We start from the raw sequence: 25,324 nt of genomic DNA on the forward strand, positions 1-25,324 counted from the left end.
TAGTACCCAACAAACTAACTGAACTGAACATGAAGCTCAGTGGTTACTGATGTTAGTACCCAACAAACTAACTGAACTGAACATGAGGCTCAATGGTTACTGATGTTAGTACCCAACAAACTAACAGAACTGAACATGAAGCTCAATGGTTACTGATGTTAGTACCCAACAAACTAACAGAACTGAACATGAAGCTCAGTGGTTACTGATGTTAGTACCCAACAAACTAACTGAACTGAACATGAAGCTCAATGGTTACTGATGTTAGTACCCAACAAACTAACTGAACTGAACATGAAGCTCAGTGGTTACTGATGTTAGTACCCAACAAACTAACTGAACTGAGCATGAAGCTCAGTGGCTACTGATGTTGGTACCCAACAAACTAACTGAACTGAGCATGACGCTCAGTGGCTAATGATGTTAGTACCCAACAAACTGACAGAACTGAACATGAAGCTCAGTGGTTACTGATGTTAGTACCCAACAAACTAACAGAACTGAACATGAAGCTCAATGGTTACTGATGTTAGTACCCAACAAACTAACAGAACTGAGCATGAAGCTCAGTGGTTACTGATGGTAGTACCCAACAAACTAACTGAACTGAGCATGAAGCTCAGTGGTTACTGATGTTAGTATCCAACAAACTAACTGAACTGAGCATGAAGCTCAGTGGTTACTGATGTTAGTACCCAACAAACTAACTGAACTGAGCATGAAGCTCAGCGGTTACTGATATTAGTACCCAACAAACTAACAGAACTGAAACTGAAGCTGATGTTAGTACCCAACAAACTAACAGAACTGAGCATGAAGCTCAGTGGTTACTGATGTTAGTACCCAACAAACTAACAGAACTGAACTGAACATGAAGCTCAGTGGTTACTGATGTTAGTACCCAACAAACTAACTGAACTGAACATGAAGCTCAGTGGTTACTGATGTTAGTACCCAACAAACTAACTGAACTGAACATGAAGCTCAGTGGTTACTGATGTTAGTACCCAATAAACTAACTGAACTGAACATGAAGCTCAACGGTTGCTGATGTTAGTACCCAACAAACTAACAGAACTGAATATGAAGCTCAGTGGTTGCTGATGTTAGTACCCAACAAACTAACTGAACTGAGCATGAAGCTCAGTGGCTACTGATGTTAGTACCCAACAAACTAACAGAACTGAACATGAAGCTCAGTGGTTACTGATGTTAGTTCCCAACAAACTAACTGAACTGAACATGAAGCTCAACGGTTGCTGATGTTAGTACCCAACAAACTAACTGAACTGAGCATGAAGCTCAGCGGTTGCTGATGTTAGTACCCAACAAACTAACTGAACTGAACATGAAGCTCAGCGGTTACTGATGTTAGTACCCAACAAACTAACTGAACTGAGCATGAAGCTCAGTGGTTGCTGATGTTAGTACCCAACAAACTAACTGAACTGAACATGAAGCTCAGCGGTTACTGATGTTAGTACCCAACAAACTAACTGAACTGAACATGAAGCTCAGTGGTTGCTGATGTTAGTACCCAACAAACTAACTGAACTGAGCGTGAAGCTCAGTGGTTGCTGATGTTAGTACCCAACAAACTAACAGAACTGAACATGAAGCTCAGTGGTTACTAATGTTAGTACCCAACAAACTAACTGAACTGAACATGAAGCTCAATGGTTACTGATGTTAGTACCCAATAAACTAACAGAACTGAACATGAAGCTCAATGGTTACTGATGTTAGTACCCAGCAAACTAACTGAACTGAACATGAAGCTCAGTGGTTACTGATGTTAGTACCCAACAAACTAACTGAACTGAACATGAAGCTCAGTGGTTACTGATGTTAGTACCCAACAAACTAACTGAACTGAACATGAAGCTCAGTGGTTACTGATGTTAGTACCCAACAAACTAACAGAACTGAACATGAAGCTCAGTGGTTACTGATGTTAGTACCCAACAAACTAACTGAACTGAACATGAAGCTCAGTGGTTACTGATGTTAGTACCCAACAAACTAACTGAACTGAACATGAAGCTCAATGGTTACTGATGTTAGTACCCAGCAAACTAACTGAACTGAACATGAAGCTCAGTGGTTGCTGATGTTAGTACCCAACAAACTAACTGAACTGAACATGAAGCTCAACGGTTGCTGATGTTAGTACCCAACAAACTAACAGAACTGAATATGAAGCTCAGTGGTTGCTGATGTTAGTACCCAACAAACTAACTGAACTGAGCATGAAGCTCAGTGGCTACTGATGTTAGTACCCAACAAACTAACTGAACAGAACATGAAGCTCAGTGGTTACTGATGTTAGTACCCAACAAACTAACAGAACTGAACATGAAGCTCAGTGGTTACTGATGTTAGTACCCAACAAACTAACAGAACAGAACATGAAGCTCAGTGGTTACTGATGTTAGTACCCAACAAACTAACAGAACTGAACATGAAGCTCAGTGGTTACTGATGTTAGTTCCCAACAAACTAACTGAACTGAACATGAAGCTCAACGGTTGCTGATGTTAGTACCCAACAAACTAACAGAACTGAACATGAAGCTCAGTGGTTACTGATGTTAGTACCCAATAAACTAACTGAACTGAACATGAAGCTCAACGGTTGCTGATGTTAGTACCCAAAAAACTAACAGAACTGAATATGAAGCTCAGTGGTTGCTGATGTTAGTACCCAACAAACTAACTGAACTGAGCATGAAGCTCAGTGGCTACTGATGTTAGTACCCAACAAACTAACAGAACTGAACATGAAGCTCAGTGGTTACTGATGTTAGTTCCCAACAAACTAACTGAACTGAACATGAAGCTCAGTGGTTGCTGATGTTAGTACCCAACAAACTAACTGAACTGAGCATGAAGCTCAGCGGTTGCTGATGTTAGTACCCAACAAACTAACTGAACTGAACATGAAGCTCAGCGGTTACTGATGTTAGTACCCAACAAACTAACTGAACTGAACATGAAGCTCAGTGGTTGCTGGCAGGGTCCTTAGACGCTTTCAGGGATCCATGGAAGCCAAATATCAGAGCTCGCTGATGGTGCCTCTGCTCCATCCGTCTCTCTGTTTCAGTTCTGCTCGTGTCCGTCCTGGTCCCTGCATGTTGCTCGCGTCGATGTTAGCAACACGCAGGGAAGTGTTTTTACTTCCCAGGTGTATCGAAGACACCTTCCACTGGACATTAAGATGAAATAAGAAGCTCACGTCAGTGGAAACTAAGACAGGTAATTCAACCAAGGCTCGCCAGAAAAAAGACAGATTTCTATTTTGATTAAATCAAAATAGACATTTTTTGTCAAAGAGATAACTGTCTTTTGTTCTCCCGAGTCTTCAAATCTAGTTCTTCTTCTTACAGCAGACGTCTCACGTTACCCTTTGCTAGATCTTTTGCCAGGAAAATAACACAGCTCTACACCCTTGGGTGGTCTTTTAATATAGGAGCAATTTGGTCAGGTGGATGTAAATGTGTTTTGTATCCAAAGCAAATCTTCTAGATGTTCTCTGTCTGAGTGACGCTCACTTGAGCTTTGGAAATTGTTTTGCGTTGGATCAGCACGTTGACTTTCCTTTTGAGCAAACACTTGTCTTGTTTCAGACATGAGGAAAATGAGTTAGCAGCCCAAAGTCTGTCCACGTAACCTGCACAAAGACTGTTTCTAAAGGTGAGTGAGTTGGACAATGAGCAAGCACGTCGGTGTCAAACACTGTTTCCTGGAGAGAAAATCATTATTATTGATAAAAGGATTGCTGTTATTGGACATTTTTGGATCCGATTTTCTGGCTCAGTGTTCAAAAATGTCAGCATATCAAGCAATGTCTGTGAGTGTGTGCGTGTGTGTCTGTCTGACACATGTCAAGTCAGGGGTGCATGACTTCATGTCCTGAACCAGTCTGGTCTGGTGGGGATAGAAAGCCCAGCCTCCAAGGGACGACGGCTGTTGTTACAGTTCTGTCTGGACTGTTATTTTTAGTTATGGGCTCATATTTGGATAGTTTTGTTTGATTTTTTTTCGTGTGTACTCGCCAGTTTCAGTCTTGTATTGCTCTGCTTTTCCCGAGTGTATCCTCAGAGCTTTGTTTTCGGGGAGTATCCCCTGTGTCTTACTTTGTGCCTATGAATACTCATCATTTCTACGCTGGTCTCTCATGCGTCGTGTTTTGACAGTGTGACTTCTTGGTGTAAACCCTCAGTGTCTTGGCTGCTACTCAGTCTTTGTTACGCCCCGTCCTGCTCCCTGGCCTGTCTTGTAGCTTTCCACCCATTTCTACTTGTCAGCATTATTTTTGTTGCATTCTGTGCTACCTTCAAATAGCAAATAAGTTGATGATACAGGTGATGCAGTTTAGGGAGGATGCACTTTCTCGCTGTACCTCAAGACGAGAGTAAGGAGATACGCGCAGATCCTCTTCTCACAGTGTGATGGAGGACCGCCGTTGGCGTCACGACCACCAATGTTACCACATTAAGGCATCTTTCATCGTGTCAGAAACAGCCCAACATCGCATTTCATTCGAGGCTTGTCGTAGTTTGTGATGGTGACTTGACTCTAACCTCGGACGAGTCAGAGCTGAGCTGGCAGGATTTGTCTGCAGGAATGTGATGCGAGGTTAGCATCTCCATGTTCCCGCCACTAAAAGACAATGGGATATTTACGCTGGATTGCGCATCCTTCTAGAGAATCATCTCAGGTTTTGCTAATTAGGCTAATCTTCTCCAATAAACTCTTTTTAAATGCAAATGTTAGCGGTGCAAAGCTAACGTCAGGCCATGAAGGAGCTACACCATGGGTGTAGCGCTTCGACGTTACCACAACAACCTTTTATGGGTCTTGTGTTTCTGCGTGATGACGTTTAAATGTCCATGGCAACCTGGGTAGACTCACCTGGCCACTTGTGACCAACCACCGTTTTCAAGACCAATAGAGATCGTAGAAAATCACAAGCGCTGTATTTAGGGATGTACTTTATGTTGTAGAAACAAAATGCTAAACTGTCCTGATGTGACGCGCAGACCTTGTTTCAGGCACTGAACCAAAAACCCACTGACTTTGAGGTGAGGGAACCCAAACTTGGTTCCGGGATTTAGGCCTCATTCCTTCACCGCTCTACTGGATTCAGAAATAAGAGGTATATACTGGCCAGGATACCAGGACCTGGCAATGTAGCCATGCCTAAAAAGAAAGGCGTGTGTTGCCTGGATCAGCACACGCCTTTCTGGGATCCTCCACATGTTGTCACCCTGCCTGGACTCTTATTTCCTGTCTGTTCAATTCAGAGATGCGTGATGTCGCAGAGTAGAGAGCGTTGAAGCCAGAGTTCAAGACCAGGCAGCATGATTTCTCTGTTTCTCTGCCACACTTCCCTCATGTGTCATGTGACAGTTTTACTTCCTGCGTTTGTTAGATTTTCCCTCCTTGTTTGCATCCATCTGTGTATAGGCTGTAGCCATTCATCTGTGTGTCTATGGTCTTCTGAGTTGCTGGATTATCGTTCATTTGTTTTTTCAGCGTCTCTCGCCAATTCCTGTTGTTTCCCCGAGTGTTTCCAAGAGTCTCTCTGTGTTCCCAGCGAGTTTATTCCCGAGTGTTCTCAGCGTTTATTTCCCATGCATGACTTTGTGCCTTCTGCCTGCTCCTTGGAATTGTTAGCCACAGGGACATCCTGTGTAAGATCTTGTGTGGACTCTACTTTTGCCCAGTCCTCTCCTGTGCTGCCTGTAAAGCATTTCTTTCTTGTTACCACCCCATGATTGCAGCCTGTGTTTCTATGAGCAACTTTAACCTCCCCTCCTGGGATATTTCTGCACACCCTTCATGGACAGTTTTCACACCTCAGATATTAACAGGGAGTCTTTTAGTGCCAAGATGAGATGATTTTTTCTAAATGACTGAAAACAGGAGTGAAACATATCTGGTAACCTAAGAACTTTGATGAACGTTCAAGAAATGTGGCCACCTTTAAAAAAAATCTGATGGCCCTTGTGCTCCTGTCCCTCAGTACAGAAGACGAGTCTCTCTCTCTCTGGAGGGGAAGAACTTTATTTTCCTAACATATGCTGACCAGAGTGATTGATGCAGCAATCTTGAAATGGCTCAGGATGATGTATCTAGCAGGGATTTCCTGTTAATCCTACAGTTTATCTCATAAAAGATTGAACATCTTTCAGAGGATCCAGCTATAAAGAAGGCGTCCGTGCATGTGTGTGTTCCTTGACAGCTCAAGGAAGTGCAGTGTGGACCGTGAGGGCGTCTGGTTACGCATAAAGTTGTTTTCCCTGGAATCAAACTGTTTTATTTTGCTACTGTTGGCCGACTTATTACCCATGGTGAGGTTTTTCTTGATGTGCCTGGTTCCTACAAGGTCACTAACACCTTTGTCACCATGGTGGTTAAAGCTAGTTTCTGGCTAGTTTCAGTTGCCAAGCTCGCTAACTAGTAGCAACCTGACACACTAGAGGTTTTGACAAAGATGTGGATCATGAAGTAAAGCAGGTCTGCCTGGTCTCTTGATGTCAAAGACATACAGGACATTCGTTGAGAACCTTTGCTGGTGCACAGGGATGTTCTTGCATGTTCTGCCTATCGAAGCCTGGCCTATATTGTTTTTCCCCTGATGTCATTTTGCAAGGCCTCATTGCTGCATCCTGGATTTTGCCCACAACGATGATGACTTAGAGAGGCTTGACGAAAGTCGATCGAGTGTTTCTTCACTAGAGTAGAATAATGACATCTGTTGGCCCCGTGATGTGCGAGACTGTGACAATGTCAGCAATCAGCCAAAAGTTGAGTTTTGTTGGTTTTAGCAGCAGTCCAACCTTTCCAAAGTGGAACAGAAGATTGGAACGGGCTCTGCACTGCTATTGTGAAGAGGCATCTCCAGTGTGAAAACTCAGGAAAATGAAGTGTGACATGAGTGTTTATGATCGCCACCTTCTCTCCCAGTTGTCCAGGTGGCCCCTGCAGTCCAGGCATCCCTCGCTCACCCTGAATGAACAGACATGCATGGCAGAAGAGGATTTCAGTGGTTATAATTTAGTGCCACTTCAGGATTTTACAACAAAGAGAGCTTGTGACACAAATGTGCTTTTTGACCTTCCTACCGAAACGCCAGGCCTTCCTTGCTCCCCCTTGTACCCATCTGGCCCACGAAGACCCTGGCAGCAAGAACAAAAAACTTACAAAAAGCACTTTTATCATTTGTGAATTCATTCCTAAAAATGCTGTTCACTTTACCTCTACTCCTGGTGAACCTGGTAACCCTGGACTTCCTCTAATACCTGGTATACCCTTTAATTAAGACAAGATGAGAGAGACAGAAGGTCGGTTAAAGACTTGAATCTGCTTAACGAAGCGCATGTTACAGGGGGAGTGTGCAGGCTCTGTGGTTGACTTCTCTGAGTTTTTGATCTGACTGTAGAACATGTGGTTCATTCTTGCATGGTTTTCATTGTCCAACCACCACTGTGCTGCCACCAGTGGGACAATAACGGTCTGATATTTGCCCAGAGGAAAGCTATGTAAATAGGAATATTCACCACTGTGTGAGCGCTTCTAGCAGTCCTCATCGCTCCCAATAAACAAGAAGACCTGAACTCAAACTGGTTTTGTTCTGGATGTGCTGTGACCGTGTGGCGGGTATGTTTATATATCGAACTATGTAGTACTCACAGGCTTACCATCAGCGCCAGTAGGTCCAGGCCGACCAGGCTCCCCATTACGTCCTTGTTCTCCCTAAAGAAATCAGACAAAAACAATTGATTTGATTGTGTAGCTCAAACAAATCATTGTTCTTTTTTCGTCTTGTGCAACATCCAACCTCAAAGCAGCATAAATTAAACCTGGGAACAACATGCTTTCACTGGCGTAGCATGTCTTCAATTTACATTTGACCACACTGTGCAAGATGTTTACCTAATGTAAGATGTTCTCGCATGTGGGAGTTTTAAGGACCATCTGCGAGCCAGTAATATCCCAGCATTTTGGAACTATTAGTAAATGCAGTAAAAGAATAGTGGTGAACTTATAAACACAAACATGCCTGAAACCAAGACAGTTTTATGAAGGAATAGTTTTGTGTCTATTATCTCTCTGAGGTATTTGCGTAAAGCTTATAGGGCCAGGCTTCCACGGCTTAGTTAGTAGCCTGGGATCGATAATGACATGAGGGTTTGATACCACATATCAATAATTTCCATTAATTTTTCATCTTCAACTGTACTCTGGTTTGCTTTAGCAAACATTGCAATACAACAAGCTTTTACAAGTCTAACCACAGCAGTCCCACACCTTCATCTGCTGTACAGGAGAAGAAGTACAGTACTTTAGTTGATTTGTTGCTGTTGTGTTTATTTTTAAGTGGCAAGCGGGATTCATCAGGGAAGAAGTTCTGAGGTTGGAAAAGAGATAAAAGTGCAGAAACTCTCGGGGTGTCTCACACAGGAGAAATCTGTTACGGACTGGACTGGCGCTGAAGTCGACCAGTTGATAAAGTGCAACCTGATGTGCTCATCGTAAAAAGACCTGGCTCAGAGAGCAGCAGGTAATGGCCTGGGAATTCAGGTGTCATTCGAGGATAAACCATAACGAAGTTGTCTGTCCAAAGAGACGTGCTTCGTCATCGTGTCATTTCTGAGTTCACACAGTTATTTTTTCTCTTTTATTCTTTTCAGTTGGTTGCCCCTGTTCAAAGTGAATATTTATCCAACTGTCTAAAGAACTGGACTGGGTCGGTGCTGGAGCGAGAACAGACTCATCGGGTCGTTGGTTATTTTACCGCACAATGTGTGCTGTTACTAACAATGCTGCAGGTACACAAATACTTCCTTCATGGTCTTACGGGGAGAGGCCTAAACCTTGTTGACAGCTGATCTTAGGGTGAGTGTCAGGTTTAGCAGGTCGGGTGCAGGCTCAGACTGGCAATCTGGCAGTTGTAGAACTGGTAAATGGGAGTGGGGCCGTCCCACTTAGTGAGCTCCTACAGAGGCGGCCACTGGCAATCTGAAGAACAAATGTACCTGCCACCCACTTGATTGAGGAAGTGAGCTGAGTATCTGACACCCCCCCCCCCTCACCCTTTTGAGGATCTGTCCAAGTAATGGCAGAGGTCAAGAGTGGAAATAAACAAATTAAGCCAAGTCTAAAAGAGCGGTGCTCAAGACGCAGATAAAAATGTGATGAGTAAAAGCCCAAAAAAGCAAATAAAAATCAGAGAGAAAAGACCGATTGAGGCAGATGCTGAAAAATTATTAAAAGTACGATTTTCTCAATTCCACACACGTATGTCGGGATTCCATTGAAGCACTGGAAGGCTGTTCATTTCCGAAAGGAAACCTCCGATGTCTCTGATATTTTTTGCAAAGCTCCTACTTCAGTTTTTTGGTCAGTATCAGTGCATTGCATGTCGCAAAATATATAACTTGGGTTATGTTGGACAGACTTTGGATGAGTGAGCTAGCAGGCTACTGCTATCTGAAGCTGACCCTCGAAGTGTTCCAGGCGGATATCCCTCCCCAGGCTAGTCGGGGGGCATTTCTATTGCCTTCTGGAGGCAGACTCTCTTTAGTATTAAAGAACAATAATAAATATGCCATTGCATGCCAGCCACTTTCATTTATTACTGAGGACCGTCCTCCTGGTCCTGACTCTGGGTTCTGATCTGAATCCTCAGAGTTTCTATCAGTTTAGTTCTAAATCAGATCAAGTCATGATTGGAGGAGACTTCAGTATTCATGAGGATGTTGATAACCACAGTCTGGTACTGCATTTCTCTCTCTCCTAGACTCAACTGGTGTCCATCAGTCTGTCCATGAACCCCCTCACTGTCACAACCACACCTCCACCTCCTCCTAACATGTGGAACTGAAGCTGAACATCCAGTTGTGTTTCCACAGAACGCTTTTATCAGACCACCAATCAATCACTTTGGAATTTGGACTGATCAGCTACACTCCACTCAGGAAAACTGTAGTTTCCAGATGTTTGTCTGATCAGGCCACACCTGGATTTAAGGAAGTGGTTCCATTGGTGCTAAATTCATGTCCCACTGTAACAGAGGGCGCTGTTGTCCACCTTAGTCCCTCCCAAACTGATCATTTTATCCATAGAGCAGCAGCACCTTAGCAACAACTCTGGACTCTACTGGCCCACTAAAACAGAAAACTATGAATCCAAGGAAACAAGCACCTTGGTACGGTTCTGGAACCTGACAGCTTCAACAAGAAACCAGAAACTGGAGAGAAGATGGTGCTGCTCCAAACTGGAGGAGTCCCATGTAGTCTGGTAAGATGGCCTTAGAACCTAGAAGAAAGCCCTTGGTAGAACCAGAGCAGCCGACTACTCAGCACTAACAGAGGAACACAAGAACAACCCAGGTTCCTCTTCAGTACTGGAGCCAGACTGACAGAGAGCCACAGCTCTACTGAACCAAGTAGTCCTGTTTCCCTGGGCAGCAAAGAGTTCATGGACTTCTTTAATGACAAAATTCTCCTGATTAGAGAGAAACTTCTTCTCCTGCTGCCATCAGCTGACAACATGGCCCCTAGAACCCAGAACCTTAGAGGCAGCTGGAGGACCAGACACACACTTGGATAGTTTTTCTCCCGTCAGCCTTCATGAGCTCAGTTCAATAATGTCCTCCTCTAGACCTCCACCTGTCTCCTAGACCCCATCCCGACGAAGCTGCTCCAAGACTCTCTCCCCTCGTTAGCCGTACAAATAAAACTGACTTGACTTGCATAATCCTGCTACCAATGCTAAAATCTGACGGCACAAAGGAAAGCTGCCAGGCTGGGTTTTGCTGCCAGTCTGAAGCTGGTTGAATGTCGCGTGTGAGCAGTGGTTGCTGTTTAGACTGTTTCGTCTCCAGGGAACTGCTCATCAGTCTACTGAAGTGTGGGATTGTTCGAAGGAAACCAAAATGACAATAAAGTAAACTGGCACAACTTGCCTTCATGCCTGGAAGTCCAGGGGGTCCTGGAGGACAAAGACAAGGTTCTTGAGTTGGTTCCGTGTAATCCGGACTATTGGAGCACTGTAAGAACACAGTGAGATTCTGGTGTAGAGGGCAAAACATACTGCAGGAGAGACGTACAAACTCATATTCAGCACAGCTCGTAAAGCGTGTCCCCGGTGATACAAGATTATTGGTGTAATGTCTGTAAATTTCACCAGCAATAAGACATTGGAAACTTTTTCCGTTGTAATTTTTGCGAAAATGCGCTTTTGTGTGTTTGAGATCAATCATTCTGATGGAAAGTGTTAACAGGACTTTGATACTTGATTATAAGAAGGCGTTGAGAGGCCAGCAAACAGAGAGCCTCGATTATTGTCAGCCCCTCATCTTGTCTCTTTTGATATCTAACTGCTTCACATTAGAGGCGGTAATTTGGCACTGGCTTTGCTGTTAAGGGGATTTCCAGGCCAACATAATAATGAGCCACAAGCGGTCGGAGCCAGCAGACAATAAAAACTATACTGAGTGTAGAATGTGTGAAGCCAAGCCAGGGGTCCTCCTCCAACAAATGATTCATAAACAGATGTGATCTGAAATTCATTTCTGCTGAGCTTGCACTTTTAGCAACACTACAGTCCTGACTGAGTACATGGCAACAGGACGATTCCACGCCGTGCCGAATACGGTGTGGAGTCAACTGATGATGAAAGGGTGCGGTGTGTCGGAGTGCAAACAGATGTGGCTGGACAAGGTGAGAAGTGGGTGAGAAGAGGTTATTTTTGTTGCTTCTGAACAGAGAAGTCACGGCCGAAGCCAAGAGGACTGTGATACTCACGACTCCCGGTATTTCACACGCTGTTTCGCGGTTGTTCTGCTCAGGGTCGCAGTAGATGCGCAGTTTCTGAATTTCAAACTAAAGAGATTAAAGAATTGAACATTTTTGTTAGAAAGAAAGCCTCCACTGTTGGAGATTCCAAGCAAGCGAACAAAACAAGCACATGGTCGTATGGTGGTAAGTTGTAACATTTAGTTTTATTGTATAGTTTTATCAGTATTTTGACACTAATGAACAGGAATTGCTCTTGTCTACCTGCCAAGCTAAAAGAAAAGATAAGTGCTGTAAGTGGGCATCGAGCAGTTAGACGCTGCCAGGCCTCACTCGGATTGTTGGAACCCTTCGCAACAATTCTTCCATAAGAAATTTTATTTGGTATTTTGTTGATCCTGGTGGTGAAACGGCTCCAGAATGTCGCACAGACAGTTTGACTGGTGAGCAGGAAGACAGTCGTGTGGACTCAAGATTTATAACATTTCCAACCTCGGGAAAATAGGATAACAGCGACTGTACTCAGGTCTGAACATTAAAAGAACGTCTGCTCGGGCTTTGGTGGTTCAGGCGACTGCAACCTTGAAAACTGTCCTTTCGTCAGGGTTCCAAAGTGATGGCTACAGAGGACCATTCTTCAGTGACACAAAATTAGAATTTGTGCAACAATGGATCAGTAAACACTTGAATACTTACGTACCATCTCTAATGTATTCTTTATTCAGATCATTTACAGCTCGTTGGACCGAGAGTTTAATCAGGATAAAATGGCTGGATTACATTATTTGATTTGATATGCATTTAATTCTACCTTCCAAATGACTTCATCCAAAATGCATCCACGTCCAAACTACAAATTTGCTCACGTGTCCAACATGCTGCAAATGGGCTGTGCTGCTGCCTGACAGTAAAATGTACCGCTTATAAAATACTGACAATTAAAGAAGGGATGTAGTGTGCAGAAAGCAGTCACTTCTGATTGATAATTAGCCTTCATCAAACGAACACAGCACTCCACTTCGACTTTAGCAAACAAAATTATGATTTATTACAAATAAGCTTTTCTGGCACAGAAAGTGCCAACTGAGACTCATAAAACAAGGATTAATAAGAGCGTGTGAATGAAAACCCTCACTTTTATGCCAAGAGTTTATGATCCTCTGAGCGAAGCTCGTCTCTGGGGATGCAGCCATAAACTGTGACGCTGCTCCACATCGCACAGTTCTGACTCTGCTGACAACACGTTCAACACTGTGCTCCCTGCTTCTATAGTTGGTCTGACTCGATCACAAACCGCGATGAAGCGAAAGGAACATCTTGTGCCGTCTACCGGTATTATTGTTATTACCGTCTATTTTACCGTAAAAGCGTCGCTGAGGTTGAACTTACTGGTGCCGTTGTTTCTTTTCTGACGTATTTTCCAATTTGTGTTTTTCCGTTGATGAAAATACCGACAGGGGGCTCCAGGGCCTGCGATTCAATTTCCAGGTCATCAACGTAGAGCGTGACGTCCTCCTCAGTGACCAGCAGCCTCAGCTGGTGCCAGCTCTCGTCAAAGAGTTTCTTTGAGGGACAAGAAGAGGAAAGAGTAACACACTGGTGTATCCTGGCGGTGCCTTGATGAGGACACAAGAATCAGAGTAAAACAGAGATCACGACAACACAAACCACTTTAATTGATGCTGGCTAACCCAGAAATTGAGTACTGCTCACACTTTGATTCATCCTTCACTTTATCTTGCCACATTAAATATACGTGTTTCTTTCAACGTTTGGCTTGAAAAGACACGCCAGCGAGATCTGTCAGTCCAGTCAACAGCCAAGTGTTGTCACTGTAATTATCATGATTGTGTTTTCCAGCTCTCTTTGCTGATAGAGCGACCGACAACAAGAGATCTGTGGCATCTGAGTCCTAACGTTGACAGTCCCTCAATGGTGAGTCCCGTCTGTAGTCCCATGCAGTCGCTGGCCTCGCCAGGCTCGATGGAACTCTTCAGCTGCACGTTTGTTTCTTACCCTCACAATAAGGTGCAACTGCAGGATTATAGGCGAGAGGATTTGGGTTGACTAAGAAGTACTTATCAAGTATTGCGTGTGGCTGAAGGGAGATACTTGGACATCAACTGCTTTAACCGCGTGCCAAACGTGAGAAAATAAGAAGAGGTGAGTATCTCATCCTGGTGTCAGCAGCTTCTCTGCCGAATTTACACTCAGTCATGCATGCAGAGCAGTTTTTTCCACTTAGAAGTGGTTGTCATGTGAAAAATTCATTTTAGGCAAATGTACTTAAATGGGTACATTTTACTGGGTGGACACCAGCTTATCAGGATGACCTTTTGCTAAATATTTACATCATCCATCAGTTTTAGAGCTGCATGGCAGAGACAAGGAGTAAACATCTCAGCAGTCAAATACACGCTTCCCCCAAAACAGCCTTTGTTTGCAAACATTTTTCTTCCAACCACTTCAATGACGTTTAAAATTAATCTCTGACGTGTCCAGAAATGCCACTCATAGCTTTATATCCTGCCAAGGACCTAGAAGTGTCTTCAGGGTCCAGGATCTCCAGGCTGAACCAGATCACCTCCAAATGTTAAGCCTAGCTCCTTGTTACACAGTATCCCCTTTATTTCCACCGAATTTCATCAAAAGCTCTTGAGATATCCTGCGAACGGTGCAGACACCCACTGGCGGTGGAGATGATGAGTGGTAGCTCAACACTTCGGCCTGAATAAACAGGATTGAGTAGTACTGGGTGAGTGGGGGGCCCTGGCTGGCTGGTGGTACCTTATGGCCTGGAGCCCACCTGCTCTGGGGGGATGGGGAGAACAGGGGATGGGTGGAGGGGATGGGGGGTGGAAGGTTGGGGGGGTAGCTCTGTACGGGGGCAGTGGGCCTGGTTGTTGTGGTGGGCTGTGGTTGCCCCGCCTGGCGTGGGGTGTGGGTGGGTGTCGGCCTCGCCGCTGGCGGGCCCCTTAGGGGGCTCTGGCCGGATCTCGGGCCTGAGGCCTAGGGCTCCCCATGTTCTGGGGGTTTCTGGGTGCCCTGGTGGCCTGGTCCTGACCTGCCTGCTATCCTGGGCTGGGGGTGTGATGTCCTGGTCCCCCACATCAGCTACCCACAGCGTCCAAGACAAACCGTAGTACACACATACACATACACACATACATAAGCGCATACTCACATACACACACACACACACACACACACACACACACACACACACACACACGCGCGCACTTACATATGCGCACACACACACACACATGCGGTGCACAACTGACCCATAATCACACACTCAGACATTTATTTGAAAAATGATATTAAACCCAATGGTAACCCTGCACTGGAAATTCTGCAACCAATGTTTTTTTTTCTTTTTTTTTTCTGTTGTTATTGTTGTGACTGTTTTTTTGTTGTTGTTGTTTGTTCGTTTTTTTCTGCTATGGTTGTTGTTGTTTTTGTCCCCCCTGTCTTCCCTGTCCTGTCCCTGTTCTCTCTCTCTATCCACTCCTGTCCTCAGTCCGGTAGCTTCACCAATGAACCAACACCATTCCTAATCAAGTTAAACACAAATGGCGACAGGAGGAGTTCATCAGGTTCCTCCTTTGCAGAGTAAAACTGCTTCAGCACAGCGAGGCAGCAGCAACATGGATGCTGCTGCTGCTGACAGGTTAAAAAAGAAAGAAAAGAATAAACATAGTAAACAATGTTGGATTCTGAGTTTTCCAAAAAACAAACGTCTCTGTGTCTCCCCGTCTCTGCCAGGACACTGCTGGTGTTTCCCCCGCCTCCTGTTTGGCGTGCCAGGTCTCTTGAACCCACCTGTTGACGCTGCCTTGACATCATCAGTGTTACCTTCCCAGAGCCGCTGCAGGCACTACCAAAGACCGTTAGCGTAGCTGCGTTGATTCCACACATTTTAAACATACCTTTGTGGTCTGTTGTGAAAAAGTGACCATTTGAGTTCCGCTGTCTGATTCACTCGTTGTGGTGAACATGACTGTGCCATCAAATCCATTCAGAGTCACCGCCATCTGAGGTCTCCCATCGCGCGTCTGTATTCGCCACAGGTCCCACTCCTCTTTCGCCACTGATCCCTTGTACCGCAGTGTGGCGACAAAAACATACGATGGTGGCAAGCCATCGGGAAAAAGTGTCCTGAAACAATGAAACTCAGTCAGCTTGAATACTGGGATTTTGATGTTGATGATGATGATGTGACGAAGAAAGAAATACATGATTACCTTGTTGCCTCGCTCAAGTCAATGCGAGATGTGACCTCATAGGCCTTGGTGCCGTAGTACGTCCCTTTTGTTTTCTTTGCTTTTTTGGCCAAGTTTAAATGTACCAGGATATCGAAGCCCTTCTCGTCACGGGAATCGATGGGAATTCTCGACGAACAAACCGTCTCTGCAGAAGGAAAACAATGAGGCCGACGTGTCAGGAAGAAAAAAGACATGCCACTGACGCTGTGATTAAAAGCTGATCACGTCCATCACAAACACACAGCCAAGTATTCGGCCTCCTGACCGCACCAACGGAGCCGACTTGGTGTGTGGCAGGAGATCTATGGCGAGGTGAGCAACACTTGATCTTACCCTCGCACAGTTTCTGCCGTATGACCTGTATGATCCTGGATATGGCTCTGTAGTCCTCGACAGAGAAGACGTACGTCGAAGATGGCTTGTTAGCGATGTCTCTTAATTCCGCCTCCGTTGTCTCTGACCCAACACCAATTGCAAACAGGATCACTCCTTTTTTCCTCGCTTCCTCTGCAGCTTTCAAAACCCCATCTTGAGACTTCCCATCTGTGAGGACAACAGCGATTCTGGATATGCCCAGTTGGCCACGGTCAGAGAGGCCGAACAGTTTGTCGGTAGCAAACCTAATGGCGGTCCCTGTATTGGTGTTTCCCCCCATGTACTCAATGGATTCCATGGCTTTGATCAGGTCTTTGTTAGAGGAGTACCTCCCCAGCGGTATCTCTAAAATGGGGTCATCACTGTACTGGACCACTCCGACCTGGGTAAACTTCTGTCCAATATTGAAGCTTGTAGTTATGTTGACAAGCCATCGCTTTACTATTTCAAAATTGACATCCTCAACACTCCAAGAGCCGTCTAGAATAAAGACCAAATCACACGGAGCCGTCCTACAACCTGAGACGGACAGAAAACAGAACATTTACAGAGCGAAGTGACATTTTCATGACATCATATCTCGTTTGGTGGTCTAGGATTTGACACTCTAATGGATGGATGACAACAAACATGAAACATGAAGACAGAAGCATTCTTACTTCTTATGTCTTCATCTTGAGCTGCACTAAACAAATGGAGAAGCGTGAAGCACAGGCATCTTAAGAGACAATGCATGGATGTCGCTTTGGAACCCATTATGCAGCAGTACCAAGTTCCAATTGTGCACCTATACAGGAAAAGGAAAAACATGCTTTTGTTTTGCAGTGAATAAGAAAAGGACAAAGCAGGCATTTGTGACATGAGGGCCCGCGTTATTCTTGCCTTGACAGAAGCTGATGCCTTGCTTTTACTCCTGAGATATTTGATTGCCATTTTAATTCCCTCTCATTCCTTCCATGGACTTTACGATCAAAGTCTGTTAAGAATAAAACCTGCCGCACAAAACTGTCCTACGACTGAGAGTTTCACTCACAGACGGTGTGCACGTGACGTGGGGGGGGGGGGGGGGTGTGCGGAAGCCCAGTTGCACCAGTATATGATGGAAACTAAGCCGTGATAGTAAAGCATTCCAGTGGTCAGAGTTTTTAGGTGGTCAGATTATGACCTGAAGTGTCACATCTGATGAAGAAGAATGATGAAGATGAAGAAGTTATAATTATGAGATGGGAAGTTCTCGTTATGAGATGAGTAATAAAACCTGTCATGAAGACAAGGTTGAAATGATCAATGGTTAATGAGGTGCTTCAACAAGAAATGGGGTCATTTTCTCAGACGTCTTCTGTACAGTACCGTCCTGCCCCCTGTTGGCTGTTATAATAATGCAGTTTCAGAGGTTTGTCCACTTCTTCTACAGTCTTCTACTTCAGCCTAACATCCAACCTCCATGAACGCCATCTTTCCAGTCCTGATGCTCAGCCTCTGCCGCCTTAGAACACCTAAGCGTTTTCCTCTCAGGCCTCATCAACCACATCCTCACATGGCAGTCGGCTTCTCTAAGTAAACAAGTCACTAAACCTCTGACCACAGCTGCCCTCAAACCAATGCTCACGGTTTCCTGTTGGATTATCAGCTGTTTCCTCAAGTCTCTCACGATGTGCCAGTCCCTGCTGGCCCTGGCTCAGCGTCAACATGGATGCCCAGAAAAGATTCACTCCAACACATTTATCCCAAATGTATGAATCTAGTGTTACTGCTTTGGTTCCCATCAGCAGATGAATCAGTTTAACCAATTACTTTCCAATGTACTTACAAGGATTATATAACCAGGTGTGTCATAGGAATGGGTTATTTTTAGCTAAATGATTCAAAGTGGTACTATTTTGGGGAACTGACATTTTGGGATGATGTTAACAATTTGTACTCATGATTAGTCATCCTTGGTTTGGATCCACACTCTCTCCAGCTCTGTTTTTTTTTTTTTTTTTTCATCTGCTCCGCTCTGCTGAGTCAGCTTCCCTCGCGCTGATGTTTTGCCCAACTATCTTCTTCTTTTCTTTTCTTTTTTTACAAACTAATCCATCACGATTTCCGATCCCTCGGGCGCTCCACTCTACACCTGCACAGCAACGAGGCTCCAGTATAGCTGGAGTGCATATGTTTGTGTGTCAGCGGGTTCAGCTTTGTCCTGCAGCCACACTTCCTCCTACACGCTTCTGTAGGCTCAGTGTCATCTCAAACAGCTTTCAGATTTGTATGGGAAAGTGATCTTGGATATACCGATAGGTCCGGAATGACTTTTCCATGCAAAGCGGCGCTATGATGGCCCTCAGTCCAAACAAACAGACGTCCAAATAGGAGCCAGTGTCCCAAGGTGACCTTTGTCTTGGATGGTTGCCATACTTTTATGGAGACGATTTATCGGACCTGGATGTCCAAACAGTCCACTCATAAACAGAAATGATACAGCAGGTCTGTGACAGGGTTAAAGATGTGGTCATGATCGCTACAAATGAGGGAAAGGGATCAGACGCATTCTGCTCAAAGACGTTTTGACCAATCGTATTTGAGTGCGCTTTGATTTCATGCAGGTGTGAGCACAAATGAGGCAGAACACAACTGAAATGAAATCCCAGAACGTATCGCTGTCCCCTGATGAATCTTTAGCTTTTTATTGGGTCTGCTTTCCTACGTTAGTTGAAAAACAATCCCGTCCTAAGCCTGATTTCTAATTCTCTGTTGAACTGCAGAGACACAGACTACAGTCGCTGTGACCGGTCTGCCTTGTAACGTCACGCCCTCCTGCGCTCTTCCACGGACTGATGTCCACACCTGATAATAACAGTTATTATATGATATAAAATCACTCAAAAACAAAATCCTTGTTTCAGCTGCAGCTGTTTGAAGCACATGAATAAACGCCACACGGTGGCGTGGAAGCCCCCCAGCAGCAGGAGGCTACGCTGCTCGGGGGATTACCGATCCTCCTCTGGTAGGCTGACGGAGGATCCAAACTGCCTGTTAAATTCAAACACATCAACATCTTCCTAAGGAGCCACACCACTGGAGGCTTGGGAGATCATTCCCAGAAATAAAACAAGATTTGAAAAATCATTCACAAGACTTCTTCAGAGGAAAAATGATGTCTGGCTGTGCTGTGTGTCCGTCTTTGGGGTCCTGAGCTGGAATGTTTGGGTGCAACGTGAAGATCGTTATGTTGACCGTTAAAGGACGCTGGCGCTCTCAGAGCAGTCAGGGTTGTTGTTCTTAGGGGACCAGGCATTTTTGCATGAACCCCAAGAGTCATTTTGAATCAACTGTGTTGGTTTTTTTTTTTTGGCAAGGGCACTCGTATAAAACTTTCCACCAACTCAGAAATGGCAAACAATGAATTCCCAGTTGATTTTTAATGAAGGCAATGTCAAGGCAAGTGCAACACATGGCAAAATGCTGGTTTTGTCTTTGAACACCATGTCAAGTACACGTGACATCAACTCATGCAGCTTAGCAAATTCATTTCAGTAGTTTTGGAACACCAATATTGCTGCATGTGCTGCAAACATGGAGCAGTAGAGTGGGGTTTAATGATATCCATGCTCATGAAAGTAGAGATGAAATTAGATTTGAAGTAATGGACAAAAGAAGGAACAGGGTTGTGTTTACACTCGCTGATAGTTTCCTAGTGAGGCGCATGTGAGCAGACAGCAGACATTTGATCGTACGCCGTTTCTGCGGCTGCTCTATTAAATTTCTTTTACGGCAGTTTCCAACACGTGGAAGAAAGAAAGTGCTGACAGTCTAAAGGGAAGCAGTTGAAAATGCAGACCAAATATTCCACATCTACTGCGAAACGCTGGACTTTTGGGAGACATTTGATCGGAAGGAACTGACTGTACATCTTATTAATAGTTGTTTTAGATGGTGACACATGAAGATCAGGATGTGACCCTTGGCCTCTCAAATGCCTCTACTCCTCTGCAGCCAAAGAGGGGTCACAACGTGATTCCGTTTTTCCACCATGTTAACTGCGTTAAGCAACGTTGTTGAATGGTGTCACAGTTGTGCAAGCCATTTTATTCTGAATTTTCCCCACTAGAGAGCTGGAGGAGGCTGTTGGAAAACCCCCTCATTGGCAGGGTCCAGCCAGGATGACTTTCCCCTCCACTGACTTTCCCCAAACCAAGTATTTCTACACCTCTGCTGGCGCCACATGGATTTCATTTACACCATCAAACAGTGAAATACCGGCTGTCGACAGTGACCAAACACATGTAGCTATGACGAAGAAAAGCAACCTTCATCCAGGAATAAAAACGCACCATTACACGTGCCGAGCTACGACGCAAAGATTTGGAATGAACGTATAATGTAGCGGAGCAGGTGCACCGGCCGTGCCCGCGAGTACCAAACTCCGTTTATCCATAGCTTGACGTTCATGCTTGCAGAGGCAATTTAACTGGACCTCTGCTGTCCCCCGAATTATTTATGGTCGTACATCCGCCTCCACAACTGTAGGTGGTGATATGCAGTCAGACTTCCAACCTGTTGGCCTTGTGCCTCATCAAACAAGTTAACCAACGGCGTCCCTGACGAATGGTGACAATTGAAAACAAGCATAACCTTAAGCTGAAATAGTCCGAAAGGCTGTTTTGTTTTTTGGACTCAGCACCCCGTGATTATTCCTCCTTGACTGTGATCTGACTTCCAGGTCCACATCAGGACCGACAGAACATTCACAGAACCTCTCAAACATGTAGCTGTTGGAGTAGATCCCCGGGCGTCCATGTTAAGTTAGTTGACTAGGATATCGGTCCAGCTAACCTGTCCGGTGGGACAAACATGATAAATCAACCTTCCTATCGTTGCTGTATGGCAGCAACCCTTTGTAGCTCCAGGTTTATTGGAATGGAGGAATGTCGGTCTGTTAAGTATCAAGCCAAACTATTTAAAAGGTTCTGACATTGAGCTTTGTTTGGCCCGATCTGCTTTTCAAAACGGCTGAACAGAAAAGGATTTCTCCAATTTGAACAATATATCATTTTTTCAGGTTGGCTAATGTGGCATGTATTTATTTCTGCTGGTTTATGCCTGCCTACGACCACAGACTGACACTGGCTTGTTTTCCTCTCAATTTTTCAACAAATTCAGCAGAATTGTGTTGAATTGTTGGAGTCAGAAATACATTTCTATTTTGTGTTTTTACGTTTCAGTGTGTGGAGTTCATATGCAGGCATTAACTCCACTTGCCCGGTTGACATTAATGTTATCTGCTGCAAATTTGGCAAAAGGAAGTTGTTAAGCGTGAACAGCAGCCAAGATCGGGGGATTTATTGCTGCCAAATTCTTCAAGAAAGAGAAAGCCAAGCCCCGTCGGTGGTTCTCTGCAGAGATCTGTTCAGCTCAACCCAACAGTTCCATAATGTCTTGTGAACACATGTCCATTCTTCATGTTCTGCTCAAAGGTTATTGCTCAACATATACTGTATATGTAATGCACAAAAAAATGTACACTGCATGCAACATTGAGGTGCGCGAGACATGTGCGTTCATGGCTTCAAGAGACGTGAAAGGAGCTCCATTTATGAGAGGTGAAATGGCCAGGACATTTGTGGAGACGATTCCATTCATTCTTTGCATGACAGTAGCACAAACAAGGGACTGATAACTGGATCTGACGTCTTCAATATGCATCAGTGCTGCACAGTCCTGCATACTCAAGCTGACATGAAGCCTTTGAGGCTGAATCAAACAAGTAGTTGCACATTGCACTGAAAAATAATTGTAATCAACCTTCGTAGAATCTGATTCACAGACATAAGACTGGTTTATCCTCATGCATCAGAACACACTGGTTAGTTTGATGTCAGACACAAAAATGATGCCTCACTATAATCACACAAAGTAAGCAGAAAGTTACCGGTAAGCGTCCAAGCCCTTGTGTGACTCCCGTTAATCCTCTCATTGAGAGCGGCGATCTGAACTGCTCACAGCCCTGCGTTTACACAAACTGAATTTGTGTAGAAGTGCACATGTTTCTCTTGCGAATCAAAGACTGCCCTTTCCAGCAGCTCCCTCTATCTCCTCTGTCCTTCTTCTTCCTCTCCACCCCCCTTCCCCTTCACTGTGGACTTTTACTGGCCTCCAGCCACCCTCAATTACCATGGGTGGAAAGAGGAGCAGATAAGGAGAGCATGAAATTGTGTAAGAGGCAGCCCATCTCTGACAGTCCAAAAGGAAAATAATTGTAATGAGCACCTCCTTCCAAGTGTTGAGGGTTTGGAGCTTGTGTGGGTTGCTAGGGGCAAAACTGGAGAACATGCAGGGTTTTTCTGGATGCAGTCTCACTGTACTGAGACATCTAACGCAGCAGTGCTTCCCCACCGCGGCACCGTTGTAGGAGTAATTACACTTCAGCACCCAAACACATAAGGCTCTACACGTTAGCACTGAGCAAGGTGCGAAGCGCTACTGCAGCCCCTCCTCTGCGTGAACAGCTGGAAGCCATTAGACTTGTAGCAGTGAATCGACCATCAGGCCGGTCTCGGTTTGATCTCTCAAACAAGTTTTATCATGTTTCGGTGTTATCAACTTCTGTGTGCAGAGTCTGGAAGCCATGGTAGCGTTGAGCAAATGGAGGCCTATTGAGAAACTTTTATCCACACAAGCACGTACACAACTGCTAGGTTTAAAAGAGGACTCGTGCGACATATCATTAAAAAGACTCTTGCGAATGAGAACCATTCCAGGGTGCAATCAGACCAGCCGCTCTTCCTCTTCCAGACAGCCAGTGCCTGTGGTCCATTGTTTTTTCCAGCTAATACGTCCCAGCTCCAGTCATCAGCAGGCTTCTGTTTGCAAAACATATTCCAGCAGAAAATAAGCAGAGTTTATTATTCAGTACAGTAGCTCTCACGGTGACTTGAGGGGAAACTTTCGAAAGAGACCAAAACATGAACTCCAAGTAGCATTCAGTGGCTTTGGGTTTCTGCTGCAGTCCAAGTATTAACAGGAGTGTTAAGGGTTAAAATGTGGACAGGGTTGCATCGCTTTAATGGCTGCAGGACGTGCAGATGTCAGGAGCAGCGGGGGTTTCCTGCGGTGGCCTGCTTGACCTTGAGCCTCAGCACACTCTGGTGGATCACACAGGCAAATACCGGATCGGCCGATCGGCTGATGTAACCAGACGTCCCGATGCTGAGTCATCAGCTTTCTGCTTCATTACCACGGGAGGTGCAGTACTTACAGTGGATTAAAGTGGACTCTGTTATTTTAGGATTATTAACTGGGGACAGTGGTCCTCTTTGGAAATGTGACGTTGTTTAGCAACGACAGGGGGAGGACATGGCGGCACTGGACTGATTGTGGCGTGTACAATGAATGTAATCACGATGAGTCGTGGGGGCGGTTGATTCGGTCTCATTTGTTGGTGTCATAGTCGAATAACGCACCTCTGATTTTCTTATCCAGTTGTCTCTTTTTCGCCAAATATATGTCAAAGCATATTTCTTCATCATTTTCCGTCAATACGCTGTTATTTTGTCTTCCTGTCAAACTGACGAACTCGTCGAGCTTTCAGTCACGGAAGCAGGAGCCTCATCGAATTGTTTTCTCATTACATCGCTGGATTTTGGCAGTTTTGGCGATGCTGATGTTTTGTTCTTTAAGTCAGTATTTTCAGATTGGATGGCATCGTGCGCCCCGAGACCTGGCTGGCCGTGACCCCAACCACAACGTGGCCTGGCCTCGAGACCTCAACCCTTCGATGCTCTGGTTCGTTTATGTCCTCATTATTTGTATGAACAACTTCATCACTTTCACTCATCCCTTTTAGGACTAAACTTTCACAGCCTTCAAACTCATTGCGACATCTCATTTGCTCTTTGTTTCTCAAAAGTGAAGGATGCTGCTTTTTGTTGTAAAATCAAGCTGCTCTCCCAGAGACGTCCAAGGTCCGTGTGCTTTGTTTGAGGCTGGGAGGCGATGATGTGGAAGCAGGCGCTCTGATCTGTCTGTTCCCCTCATGATCGCTTGAAGGCGGATGAATTATGAACAGAAAGTAAAAGGTTTTTATTCTGCATTCCTTGTCTCTGTCAGTTTGCTTATACTGGCTTTGTTATGGGCTGCAGCCTCATACATGCGCACATTTTGTAATCATTCCGTTGACGCTCCAGAGGACAGCACAGGGAGCCCAGTCATGCCGGACACAACCGCCACACGGGTGCAAGATCAACCCAAGGGTCCACCGAAACTTGTCATCTGCTTGTTTTTCGGACTTTTCTATAATCTGGTGTCCATGTGAAATACTGAGCGCTCGCTTCTCTCCCAGCCTTTTCAAGTGAGGCCAGCAGAGTTGAAAGGTGGCATCACTCTGGATTGGGGGTCACAAGCAATAAAGTGAAAGTGAAACAGACGCTCTTTAGCTCTCAGTTGTCCAGTTGAAAGGGACTCGTGGGTGAGGGTCGTTGTGCCAGGGTCATATTTCACGATATTCTTGTATTTAACGATTGTCACCGTGTCGGCTCAGGCAGTCAAAGTGCTATAAATTCCGACTGTGTCTTGGCCGGGACACTGGCAACACTAAAAGTACGAGCCTGAAAAAATATTATTCACAAAACCTACATAATTCATGGCTTGTGAGGGTCAAGGGTAGGTTTGTGATGGCTGATTGCTGCTGCAGCTCATGACAATAGTTAACCAGTTACTGGGTTAATGAAGTGCCTCAGCTAGTTTCCCTTAAGGAAACATTCAAAAGGCAGATGAACTGTTTCCACTGCTCAAAGAACAATTCTGTTTCCTCCATTGTTCCACAGCAGCATCTCGCCTCACATTTGTTTACATGTGTGGTCCACAGACCGTTGTGTCATCGTTCTGACATCAA

The 25,324-nt window shown here is 44.9% G+C and overlaps 1 protein-coding gene across 1 annotated transcript in view; it reads right to left on the reverse strand.

Annotated features, from left to right (window-relative positions):
* Nucleotides 1-22,528, reverse strand: part of col21a1 (collagen, type XXI, alpha 1) — a 34,427-nt gene extending 11,899 nt beyond the window's left edge. Inside the window, exons 1-12 of the mRNA XM_086180855.1 lie at nt 22,364-22,528; nt 17,109-17,236; nt 16,408-16,968; nt 16,054-16,219; nt 15,739-15,967; nt 13,196-13,369; nt 11,816-11,893; nt 10,975-11,058; nt 7,698-7,760; nt 7,263-7,316; nt 7,130-7,183; nt 6,960-7,013 (exon numbers count right to left, since the gene is read on the reverse strand). Coding sequence (XP_086036981.1) covers nt 6,960-7,013; nt 7,130-7,183; nt 7,263-7,316; nt 7,698-7,760; nt 10,975-11,058; nt 11,816-11,893; nt 13,196-13,369; nt 15,739-15,967; nt 16,054-16,219; nt 16,408-16,968; nt 17,109-17,205 — 1,614 coding nt within the window. The 5' untranslated portion in view covers nt 17,206-17,236; nt 22,364-22,528. The remainder of the gene's footprint in view (nt 1-6,959; nt 7,014-7,129; nt 7,184-7,262; nt 7,317-7,697; nt 7,761-10,974; nt 11,059-11,815; nt 11,894-13,195; nt 13,370-15,738; nt 15,968-16,053; nt 16,220-16,407; nt 16,969-17,108; nt 17,237-22,363) is intronic.
* Between the last annotated feature and the right edge of the window lie 2,796 nt (nt 22,529-25,324).

Source organism: Aulostomus chinensis, chromosome 16 (genome assembly GCF_037954235.1).
Source record: "Aulostomus chinensis isolate RoL2024-O1b breed Wild chromosome 16, RoL_Achi_v1.0, whole genome shotgun sequence".
Classification (NCBI taxonomy): Eukaryota; Metazoa; Chordata; class Actinopteri; order Syngnathiformes; family Aulostomidae; genus Aulostomus; species Aulostomus chinensis.